This window comes from Ochotona curzoniae, unplaced genomic scaffold (genome assembly GCF_017591425.1).
Source record: "Ochotona curzoniae isolate NIBS_2020 unplaced genomic scaffold, NIBS_Ocur_1.0 contig_66, whole genome shotgun sequence".
Lineage (NCBI taxonomy): Eukaryota > Metazoa > Chordata > Mammalia > Lagomorpha > Ochotonidae > Ochotona > Ochotona curzoniae.
Genome location: NW_024466512.1, coordinates 23,052,396 through 23,064,402, shown reverse-complemented (window position 1 = coordinate 23,064,402; position 12,007 = coordinate 23,052,396). Strand labels below are relative to the sequence as shown.

Sequence of the window (12,007 nt, the reverse complement as noted above, 5' to 3'; positions counted from 1 at the left end):
TCCTATGACGCCAGCATCTTTCACTGGAGCAATAGTTCCAAGTCCCAGCTGTTCTGCTTCCAATCCAGCTTCCTGCTAATACCTTTTTTTTCTTTTTTTTTTTTGAGTGTGTAACAAAGGAGTTGCACCCTTTGGTTCCAGTTCAAAAATCCCAATATTTGGGGGCCAGCACAGTAGCCTAGTGGCTAAAGTCCTCGCCTTGAACGTGCCGGGATCCCACATGGGCGCCAGTTCTAACCCTGGAAGCCTCAACTTCCCATTCAACTCCCTTCTTGTGGCCTCGGAAAAGCAGTCGAGGACAGCCCAAAGCCTTGGGACCCTGATCCCGCATGGGAGACCTAGAAGTTCCTGGCTCCTGGCTTTGGATTGCCATAGCCCCAGTTGTTGCAGTCACTTGGGGAGGGAACCATCAGACAGAAGATCTTCCTCTCTGCCTCTCCATAAAAATAAATAAATCTTAAAAAAATCCCAATATTTGACTTCATTTCCTCCTCTGAGAGCTCATTAGCTTCTCACTGGGTCCACAGGGAGTATCAAGCTGTTAGCCCGTGAGGCCCCTCTGGACTCCCCAGTTAGCCATTTCCTTCCCACAAGCCCAGAGCACCGCACACGTGCCGCTGTCATGGAACCACACAGCTGCATGATCCTTATCACTACCTGAACAAGGCAAGCCCTGCTGTGTCTGCACCTTCCCAACCTGCTGCTCACCCACTGTCTGTCTCAAGCTTCTCTGCTCCTTGGATTACTCTTTTCTCTTAAATGTTACTTCTCAACTGGCAAACGAAGATAACCCTTGCCATTCACATTAAAAAGTATATATGTTGATGTGAAAGGCAAAGTGACAGAGAGAGATCATCTGCTTGCTAGTTCACTCCCTGAATGGTAACAGCCACTAGGGCTGGGCCAGGCCAAAGTCAGGAACATGGAGCTCTAGTCTGGTCTCCCGTGTGGGTGCCAAAGATCCAAATACTTGGGCCTTCTTCCATTGCACTGCCAGGAGCATTCGCAGGGAGCCAGATTGGAAGCAGAACAGCTGGGACTCAGAACAGCTGCTCCAATGTGGGATGCCAGCATCACAAGCGGAGGCTTAACCTGCTGTACCACAATGCTGGCCCTGCCATTTACCTTTTGTTACACATTCTCTGGTTCCCAATATAAAATATTCTGCTCGGCAACAAATAGTTACTGAGCATCTGTCATAATTCCACGTTAGATCCTGGAAACCCCATCTAACTCACTGTCACCATGGAGCTTGGATTCAGCTGATCCGTTCCACATACCCAGCGTATCCTTAATGAGCACCGTGAGTAGCACTGCATAGACAGCAACCATTAGCAAGCAGCAAGCTCTGCCATGATTGTGATAAGAGATATTACACAAAGATTTTAGGAAATCACCAGGTAATCCTAACTTCTGTCGGCCTTAACTACTACAGCTGCCACCCTCGCTTAGGATTTCAATCAACGCAGAGGAGTAAGGCAGGATTCCAATCTAAGGGAGATGGGGTAGGGCTGGAGAACAGCGAGTTCCCTGACCACAAGCCACAGAGGAACGAGCCAGAGGAGCTCCACAGTGTGCGTGACTGAGCATCACTGCAGGTCCCCACGAGTCAGCAGGTGCTGAAATGCACATTCTCCCACATACGCTATCATCTCTGAAACCAACAGCATGTTCTGGTTTAATGGGCAACCTCCCTCCTAGTGCTGCAGAAAACCATGCTGTGCTTCAGATTCAGCGAAGCTTGATCCATTTCACTGATTTTTTTTTTTTAATTGGAAAGTCAGATATACAGAGAAGAAGAGAGAGAGAGGAAGATCTTCCGTCTGATGATTCACTCCCCAAGTGACCGCAATGGCCGGTACTGTACCGATCCAAAGCCAGGAGCCAGGAACCTCCTCCAGGTCTCCCACATGGGTGCAGGGTCCCAAGGCTTTGGGATGTCCTTGACTGCTTTCCCAGGCCACAAGCAGGGAGCTGGATGGGAAGTGGAGCTGCCAGAATGAGAACTGGCACCCACATAGGATCCTGGTGTGTTCAAGGTGAGGACTTGAGCCACTAGACCATGCTGCTGAACCCATTTCACTGATTATTTCCTCTCAGTTTGTGACGAGAAGAAAGGTGTTTCTTGTTACACTGCCCTACTGCGGAGCCTAAAGATGTCTCCTCTGCAAGCCTTGGCTGGGCTGAAACAGCCGACAGTAAGAACTGGAATGAATTGAAGACTAGCAAGGAGGGCTGGCCCATGGAACCACCAGAATGCACAAGATCTGGCAGAGGGAGAGGTTCTGATGGAGGAGCTTGGGAAACTCTGTTGGCACACAGTCCCTGCAGGTGAGCGCAAGAACTATGATAGGGAGCAACCCAGACCAGGCCAGAGCAAGATACCCACCGGCATACATATGGCATAGGTGAGGGGCAGACCAGGCTGAACCCTTTCACATCATCCACTGGTGAATCCGAGCACCAGAACAGTGTGTGGGTCGGGCCAGGTTCGGTCGTGACACAAACCAGCACACATTACAGAATGCCAAGGTGGGGTAAGCAGTACCAGATGTGGTCGTAAAGCCCAAACAGCACATGTGAGATCCAGGGAGGGAGGGGCAAGGCCGGCCGGGGGAATGTGGGCTTCCCTGCCGGACAACCACTTCCACTGGTGAGTGAGTTGCGGTGGGGGCAGACCAGACCAGGCAGGGTTACAACACCTGTGGGCCTCATGTGAGCTAGATCAGGGAAAAGTCAGGCTCGCTGACTGTTCTGACTGGTACAAGCATAAATTAGAGTGGGTGAGGGTTGGTTGGTCTTTACGGCAGCATCAGTTGGCAGAGGCTGGCACTGGGGCTTAATCTGTCAAGCTAAACTCCAGAACCACCTGGAGAGTGCATAATCCGGGAGTGGGAGTGGCCCAGTAGGGAAACAGTGGGCACCTCCCTCTTGGGTTATTATACCCACTGGAGAGTATGAAAACCAGGACATGGGCAGGGGTGGCTACACAAAAAGGCACCCGCCAGTATGTGTGTGGGCTGGATAGTAGGGTTGGTTGGGTTGAACTAGGCTTCAATGCTCATTGACATGTATGAGAGCTAAATGGGATGTGGGACAGACTGAACAAGTCTGCAGTACATACTGGCATGCATGGGCACCAGGGTAGGGAGCAGGCCTGGTGGGGGTTACGGGGAGTCGCCCCAACTAGGCTGCAGCTCCCACTGGTTTGCGTGAGGGCCGAGTATGAAGTGGACAGGATTGGGCTGGACCACAACACCCATCAGTTTGCATGGAAGACAAGGCTGGAAACAGAACTGACCTAGCAATTGCAATCACCAGCATGTGCACAGCTGATTGGGGAGGCGGATGGTGCTGGACCCTGTACTGGCAAGCACACACAAGCATCAGGTCTGGGATCACCTCAGAAGAAGTTTCCTTGGAGATCCCTCCAACTGAACTGTTGATCTCAGAACCCCAACCATGAAAAGACTATGTCAGCCAGTGGATTCTGAATAGATTTCATTGTGATTGGAACGGCAAGATTGGCAGCAATTCAGAACAGTTGAACTATCAAAACTGCTTGAGTGGGACCCTCAGAACATGCCCCACATCGGGAACCCTGGATGGGTGCGAGAATGAGTGGGGCTTCTCCCTTTGTTTCTCCTCTGACCCCAGATACAAGGGAAAAAAGTGATGATGTTAGTGTGGAAACAATGGTATTACCCACTTTCCTGTAGCCCTTGACCCTTTGTACTCTGATTAACTAAGAAAGATTATTAAAAAAAAAAAAAAAAAAAGATGTCTCCTCTGCCTCTCGTTGCCAGCACCGCCACACCTCTCTGGCCTGACCACCTGACATTTCTGCACAGCTATGGGCACTTCCTTGTTCCTCAGTAAATAACAACTCGTAAAATGCTGAGGTGCCACGGTGGGTGTGTCAGGTTTTGAGTTCCCACCCGGACAAGCCATGACATTGCAAATTATCTGCCTTAACGTAGCCTTCCTCCATAGCACCTCCTCAGGCCCCTAAAGAATGAGCGCCCCTGGAGGACAACAGATCCTCCCTCCACGTCTTGCCTTCCCCTGATATCTCCAGCTCATACAGGGACTGGGAACTCCTCAACCAGTGTTCCTTCACAGTTCCTGGAACATCATGCAAAACTAACCTGAGAAGGAAAGGAAAGTGGTTCCTTAAGAATACAGCTCATGAACCCAAGAAGCAAGGTCTTGGGCTGGATGTGACTTGGCCAGATCGGAACACTTTAACCTCAGAGGAGGAATTCCTTCTTATCTCAGAAGCTTCAATTACCTCCTAATTTGAAAGAAATACGGCCTCAAATTTACTGCTCCTTGTCTCCTACCCACCTATTTATCTTCAATCACTGAGACCCTTTAATAAAAAAAAGTGAGCTTGTGCAGATGAGCTCAACCCCACGTCCCTTCACCAAGGTCAGAGCTCACACTGTCCTAACAGCGGTTTACGTGTCAGTCCTTATGGCCTCATTCCCCCAGATTTCCTTCTAAATCTTTCCCAACGAATTATGTATTCTCAGTCAACAGCCTCCTCCACAAATCCAGTGGATATGCAACCTTGATATCCAACACGGTGGCCATTCTCTCTAAATTCTGATTTTCTCCTGACCCCAAAAGTTCTGGTGCCATTCCCCCTACCTCCTGCCCTATAACAGTGGGCATCTCCCGGCCCAGTTCTGAGATGCCTGCTCTGCTCTCCGGGAAGTCATCTGCCCCCACTTGTCAGGATTACACCCAAGGGGATGACCCACACCACCCAAATTCAGCTCTGACTCCTTCTTCAGGTCAGATCCTAACTCGTTTCTGGTTTCTAAGACTTCGAACTGCTAGTTCTCCCTCTCCAACTGGGTTCTTCACCTCCTTCACACTCTCCCATGCCACCATAACTCTATATGGTTGTTCACATGGGTTCCCCAAACAGGAAAGCACCCCCATATTTCTTTCTGCTTGTCTCAACCCCATTATTTCTGCAAGTTTTTACCAAGTTCAAACATCTCCCTGAAGTGGTTTCCAATGACTCAAGTACACACTGATTTTCCTCCCTTCTGATTGTTCATAGCACTCACTGCCTGTGGTGTATATGTCTGTACTTTAGCTAATTGTTCATATTTTACATTTGTCTTTTCACCCAATCAGCCAACTCCAGTATGTGTGGGGAAAAGGGGAAGCCTTCTCTACAGACCTTAATGCTTGGCATAATACCAACCACAAAAAACTAGTTGTTAAGACACTTGTTGAACCGCATGGAAAGGGGGTATGCCAACACACTGGCATAATGATAACAAACGAATACAGTCTGTGGCTGCCGAGAAACCATGTCCACAAGCTTGCAATGAAAAGAAACCTGAATCTCAGAGGCGTAGGTAACACCATCAGATGTGCCTCCACTGTGCTGCCTTGGCTTTTTCTGGGAAAACACACCACAGAAGATCCCTTGGGTTCTTCAGCTCGACCGTCAGAATGTGCAAGACACTGACGGTACCCTTCCTGCGCTTCCCACCTGAACCCCCAACATTCACTCAGTTCTTCTGCCACACCAAGCGCCAGGTCTCTCCCAGACCTCACCCCACCCGCGGCTCTGCTGCGTGACACAGCTATGTCCCTCCTTGTGCTTCTCCTGACCAACCTCCCTAACAGTACGGTTTGCTCTTCCAAGTTCATTTACGTGGAATGAATCTCTGGCCATGCTTCTAGCTTCCAAGTGTGGCGATGCAGCAAAAGTGTTGGTCAGGCATCTAAACACCCAAATGCTGTTCCTAACCTAACACTTGGGTGGGTCACCTGAACACACATTTCAATTTCTCTGAGCTCTCTGGTTACACAGAAGACAAGTGGGTGCATTGGAGTGCTTTTCAGACATTTTGTGATTGTAACCCAGACTTCCCATTGTGACTCAGTGCACACGAGAGTGCCTCAAAAAGTGGAGAGATGAAATGAAATGAAAAGGTATCTTTATTTGGTGTACTTTCCCACCATAGTGATTTGCTATTGGCAAATTCAAAACCTTGCAGCCAACTCTCTACTGATGGCACAACAGCTTATATTGTTCTGACGTCCCTGCTGATAACTGTGAATGATTCAGGACAAGATATTCAAACAATAACAATATTCAGGCATTGGAAAGCAACCAAAAGCAGGCAGAAACTGGAGAGAGTCTGGATTTAAAACAAAAAAACCAAGCTAGGTAGGGTTCATATTTACCCAATTTCCCCTCAGGGCAACCAATCCCTTTCCCTTTGGCAAGCAAGAATAAGGCAAAAGGAAGCAGCCAGCAAGGGGGGGATCTGTGATGGGGCCGTGGGAGCCAAAGCGTTGAGTCCGGTGCACTGAGGGGGTTAGATTGAGGGGGACAGCCTGGGAAAGAGGAAGCTGTAGAAGAGGGAGCCCCAAAATCTGTGCAGAAATCCCCTTCAAACTGCACCTGGCCGTGAGGAGACTGCGGGATCCAGCCCAAGCCTCAGTCCTGGCTGCTATGGGAGGCACCTTGAGGAGGCAGGTGCTCTGAGTTACAGGGTTCCTTCATCAACACGCCCACCTTCCTCCTGAAACCTCAAGGAAGCCACAGCTCAGCAATGAGAATCAGCTCCCGGGAGAGGGGCCACACCCTGGGACTAAGGGCAAAACCATAACATTCCTGCCCCCACACCACCCCTGGAGGCCTGTGGCAGAGATAGATCTGATAAAGCAGGGGAGGAGAAGCCGGACTGGTAGGGAGAGAGCTGCCAGGACCAGGCTGTGGCTGGGGGGTGGGGGTGGGAGGAGGAAAAGCAGGAGAAGCAGAGAGGAAGAACAGGTGATCCAGCAGGACAGTCAGCTTGAAGCCCGGTAAGGGCTTAGGGAGCACGAAGTTACGGCTTGGTGGGGTGACATAGAAATAGGGAGGAAATTGGGAGGAAAAGTTACAAAGCGGTGGCTATAAATGAGCATCTACTATGTCCCAGACCTGCAATTAAGTGTCTTTTCACTGTGTGACATATATTACCATCTTACTTTTTAAATGGGGAATCTAAAGCTCAGAGAGGTTAAGTAATTTGAGGTTACATTACTGGTGCATGGCAAAGCTGAGAATTTAACTCAAACAGGCCAACTCCAACACTAGTGTCTTTTCTGGAATTACATAATACTGAGTGACATTTAGCAAGGGAAGTGGTTCATATCTTATTGTATGGTGGCTAAAAAGAATGTCAGAAAAACAAAGGTTTCTATTAAAGACCAAGATTTTAATACAGCCAGGGAGGAAATGAGGGGCATACAAAGGATGCCTGCTTAACCTAACACGAATACACTTTCAGCAGCTGAGACCTCAAATACAAACAAAGACAGTTGTAAAATGAAAACGTTACTGGGTGGACCTGAGTCGGGCACAGCAAGATCATAGGGCACATTACAACACCCCAGGGAGAAGGGCCTGGCTGCTGTTAAGCCAAACAGAATACACGCACTTTGATTCCAGTTAGGAGGCTTAATACAATAAGGAACTAGAGATAGAAAACAAAGTTCACTGCAGAACCAGTGTGGGGGAAGGGAATCCGAAAATTGGACTTTTTCAGCTGGAAGGAATTTAGAAGTCACTTAATCCTTCTTTCAGAGAAAAAAAAAGGCGCCTAGAAAAGAAATACCTAAATATCTCAGGATACCACGCTGGGTTTGGTTTCACTCTTATCTTGCAAGCACAAGTGGAGAGAAGCTTTGTCCAAAATGGTGTCGTGAAGATGGGAGTTCAATCAAGCTTGCGCCAGGTGACACTGGATGCCACCTCGGCCTCGGCATACCAGCGGGGCATCCTTCTCAGTGTGGAATTTCTCCATAAGAAATCTCCCGCTTCGGGGCAGGGCTGTGAGATGGCTTTCCACATCCAGCCTGTTCTCACACTTGAACCCTTCTCCTCTGGTGGCCTGAACTCTCCCACACTGACCAGAACTAGAAGGGATGCAGGCCCCAGGAGAGTACCCAACAGGAGTCCTGTTTACAAAAACAGCACGGCCACAATAAAGGGGAAAAAAAGTTCACTCAGGAGAATTAGAAGACAAAAGGGGCAGGAACTCTCTTCATGACAAAAGCCTATTAATATCCCCATTTTTACAGTAAAAAATGGAAAGATACTCGATATGAGAGGCGGCCCACAGAAAGAGAAGGAGTAAAGACAAGTTCCCCTGAGAGCGCAGATTCCGAAAACCACGTGACCCACGTACACTGTAACAGACCCGCTCTCCAGAGCAGCCCCAAAGGAATGGAGTCTCTGAAGGGGTCGTTCTTATCCAGCTACACTAGATCAGAACTTGGGGTGTCAGCTGCCTCACATACTCCAGCGCCCTGGGTCCCCGGGATGCCCTCTCCTCCCATCTCGGTTCATGCTTCACCCTGACGGCAGGCTTGCTGGGCTCCTACCTTGTGGCTTCTTTCTGTTCTGCACGAACTCTGAGCGCCTCAGGCTGCTGGGTGCGGTGCGGCGCAAGCAACTATTCCTTCTCCAGCTCTCGGGGCCACTGAGGGTTCTCTCTTCCTCCAAATGCCAGGAATATTTCCCGCATGCAGGGCTCTGAGAAATCCCAGATTGAGGTCCTCGTGGGCCTTCCCTCACAGACCGAGCCTGCACACCACCCTGGCTGACCCTTCTGCCAGAGCCATTATACTCCTCTCCTTGGTAATTCGATTTGTCCTCAGCCTTTGCAAGCAAAGTGCCATAGCTTTTATGTTCCACAACCAAATTACCCTGATCCAGGGTAGGAGTCTTGGCTGTGGGATGGATTTTATCCTTTTCATTAGCATTTCTCTCCCCTTCAGAGTAGTTGATGAATTCTTCACCTTCACTGGCACCACTCAATTCTGGAAAGCCTACAGACCGACCATTAGAGTAACTTCTGGGGGCATGATATAAATCACTGAGGTCTTCATCGTACAAACGAGTTTCATTATAATCCTCAAGATGAGCATTCAAGTTCCTATAGTCCGTGGACCAGTTCTGAGGGCAACCGACATTCCCCGACGCATCGTTCAGGCTCTTGTAGCTGGTTCGCTTTTCAGTTTTGTTCAAATCCTTGGGACTGTAATTGAGACCTTCACCTTCAGTGTAGCCATTCGTCCTCCTGTGTCCTCCAGCTTTCCAGGACACATCTGGGCTGCCTGTAAGCCAATCACCCTTCCTCCCAGAACTGGAACTTTCATAATCTGCGTTTTCTGGATTCCTATAACCATTACAACTTCCTGGGAACACATAATAGTCCTTTCTGGATGTGTCGGCTTCCCCATAGTCCATATACCTTGGCTCACTTGGCTCAAAATCCCAGTATCCACAATCCCTTTTCCTGTAGGGCCGATTCCGCCCTTTGGCCCAGTATCTGGAATCCAAATCATTTTCTCCATAAAGGCCATCCAGCTCTATGAATTTGCTTCTCCGTAGACTCCGGCAGTCTGCATACTCCCAGCTGGGGCCCCAGGGCCCTTTCTTTTCCACTTCTCTTTCTTTTCTAATCTCTTGGGTTTCACACATATTCAAGGTGCTTGAAGAACGGAGTTTCACTTCTTTTTTCCATGGGTCTGAGCTGGGCTGAGGTGCAGACAGGTGCAGTCTAGCCTAAGGCTGGTTCATTCCTGCTAAAGATGGCCACTCCTCCTGCTGCGCTCTGCTCGGAGCACGGAGAGATGTGAAGCTATTTCCACCTCAGAGTCCAATGAGTGAGCTACTCTACCTTTCCCAGAGCGACCAGAGGATAATTAGTAACCAGAGTCCTTGTGATTGGAGCTGGCAGCTGGTTGGTGCTTCCCAGGAGCTGGTCAGACTGGCTGGGTTGCTTTACTTGCCCGACGTAGAAGCATTCTGCTTTTCTAAGGGTTTTGCTGAAAAGGCAACGTGAACGCCAAAGAGCCCTCCCTATGAGCCACAGAAAAGGTCCTATATTCCTCTCACCTGCTTCTGTATTCCTTTCATGCACCACCATGGGCGCAAACAGGTGCTTTCCCTGAAGCTCAGAGCTGCCCCTCCCCCACCCCCACAGCAGGTGCAGCTTCTGACTATGTGATCAACCAAAACTTAGGCACAGGCAGAGCTTTTCCTCGAAGCAGGTGCCTGCTTTACTTTTATGGGATTCGAGTTGGCTGGAGGTTTACTCAGTTACAAATCGGTGAAGTCCCACTAGTTGGTATAGAAGATACCACACTAAGGAGAAACACTTTTGACTCGGCGCTGGCATGCGGGTGATTTTATAGTAAAAAAAAACTCCACCCCATCACAACAGTTACACATGTTTTCACATTCCCTAGATACCTGTCAGGCTAGGAACGTATCAAAACCAGTCATTACCAAATCCTTACTTTATCCAATTGATATAACACATTTAACAACAGGATAAGGATTAGAGTAAAAGCATCTATTTGAATCCAACAAAATGATAGTCATATATGAGGTGCCTCTCAGTGCAGGGTAAGAGCCAGGGTGATCAGTGAGACACCTGGATCATGACAACCAGGCACAGCTGTGGCGCTTTCCTGGATACGGTGAGGTCTGAATCGTGCTTTCAAGAACAAATTTCACAATCCAGGTCCCTGCTAACATGCCTAGGAAAGCAGCGGGCGATGGTTCACACGCCTGGACTTCTGCACCCACTTGGGTGACTCGGCGTCCCGGGCTTCTGGCATCAGCCTGGCCCAGCCACCGCCCTTACAGCCATTTACGGAGTGGGCCAGTGGATGGGAGGCTCTCTGCCTCTCTCCTGCTGCTTCTGTTGTAACTGTGTGCTTCAAATACAAATAAATGCTTGCTTTGTAAGGATAAGTAATGCTTCCACAGACTTTCTACCTGGGGAGCATGAAGAAGCGGGGAAGAGTTGGAAGGCCCCACCGTGTGGAGGAAGGAATGAGGTAAGGCTGGAGGGGCAGACCCTCAGGGGCCTCTCTTTCATTCAGTGGATAGAGGAGATCCTAGAGGGATGTGAGTGAGCAGCGCCTTTAGACAGGAATTAATTAATCTGACTGCTGTTTAAGTGGCAATTTATTGAATGTCCAGAAGTGATTCCTTCAATTCTTATTCAATCTATTTATGAAATAGCATAAAGATCTGACATTAGCATTCTATGCTTCGTCCCTAACTATACGTTTGCTCTTGGATAAACTACTTATTTTCTCTGAGATTCAATCTACCCATCTATAAAAGGGGGCAGGTGGCCTTGATGACTTCACCGATTCCTCCAACTGTAACAACCCATGGTTTTATGTTCCCTCAACACTTCCTTTCTTTCCTCAAATACCTAACACGCTACCAGGTACTCTTAGGAGCCTCTCCTAATGGTTACTGAATGAACCCTAACTTGTCAAACTTCTGATGCTCATGTAAGGGTTCTTGTCTATTCTGTTCCCTGGTACCTTCCAAACCAACAGCAGTAGCAGTCTCAGAAGCCTCTGTGTTCCCAGTGTGTGTCCTGTGCTGACATCAGCATTAGCAAGATGACACAAATTTTCTTTTTGATCTTTACCTTGAAAGGAGGGTACATATTATCCTTATTATCCAGATAAAGAAATCATCTGAGAGTTTTAACAACCTGTCCAAAGTCACATAAGCCACTGCACAGCAGGGCCACAATATAAGCCAGTATCTTACTTCACGGCACAAGCCTAAGAAAACTATCTGAACATGAAACCTCATTTTCTCTGAGCCCAAGTGAGCAAACTTGATCATGATGGAATGCACAGGTGGACCCCCCCACACACACACTTCCATTCCTTGTCTTCCTACTTGCAACAGTGCTGCTTGCAGCTCAACACCTAGCCTTACGGAGCACCCTGTCTGGCCCAGAACACACGAGCCTGCCCAGTACTCACTCAGCAACTCCTCAACATGACAGAGACATTCACAAGGTGCTGTGGGAAACAGTAAGAGTTACAGGATTGGGGCTGACACGCTGGCTCAAATGGCTAGTTCTCTACTTCCAAGCGCCAGCATCCTGTATGGCTGCCGGTCTTTCTCTAGGTTTCTCCCTCCCTGTAAATCTGCCTTTCA

General features: G+C 48.9%; 1 protein-coding gene across 3 annotated transcripts in view; it reads right to left on the bottom strand.

The window, feature by feature from the left end:
- LOC121164247 (dynamin binding protein) overlaps positions 1-12,007 on the bottom strand; it is a 64,435-nt gene that overhangs the window by 29,604 nt on the left and 22,824 nt on the right. The window contains exon 1 of one of the 3 annotated variants that reach the window (XM_040992314.1): positions 8,404-9,853. The exons of the other annotated variants lie outside the window; for them this stretch is intronic. Coding sequence (XP_040848248.1) covers positions 8,404-9,505 — 1,102 coding nt within the window. The 5' untranslated portion in view covers positions 9,506-9,853. Of the gene's footprint in view, positions 1-8,403; positions 9,854-12,007 lie in introns of those variants that run through there. 3 annotated transcript variants of the gene reach the window in all.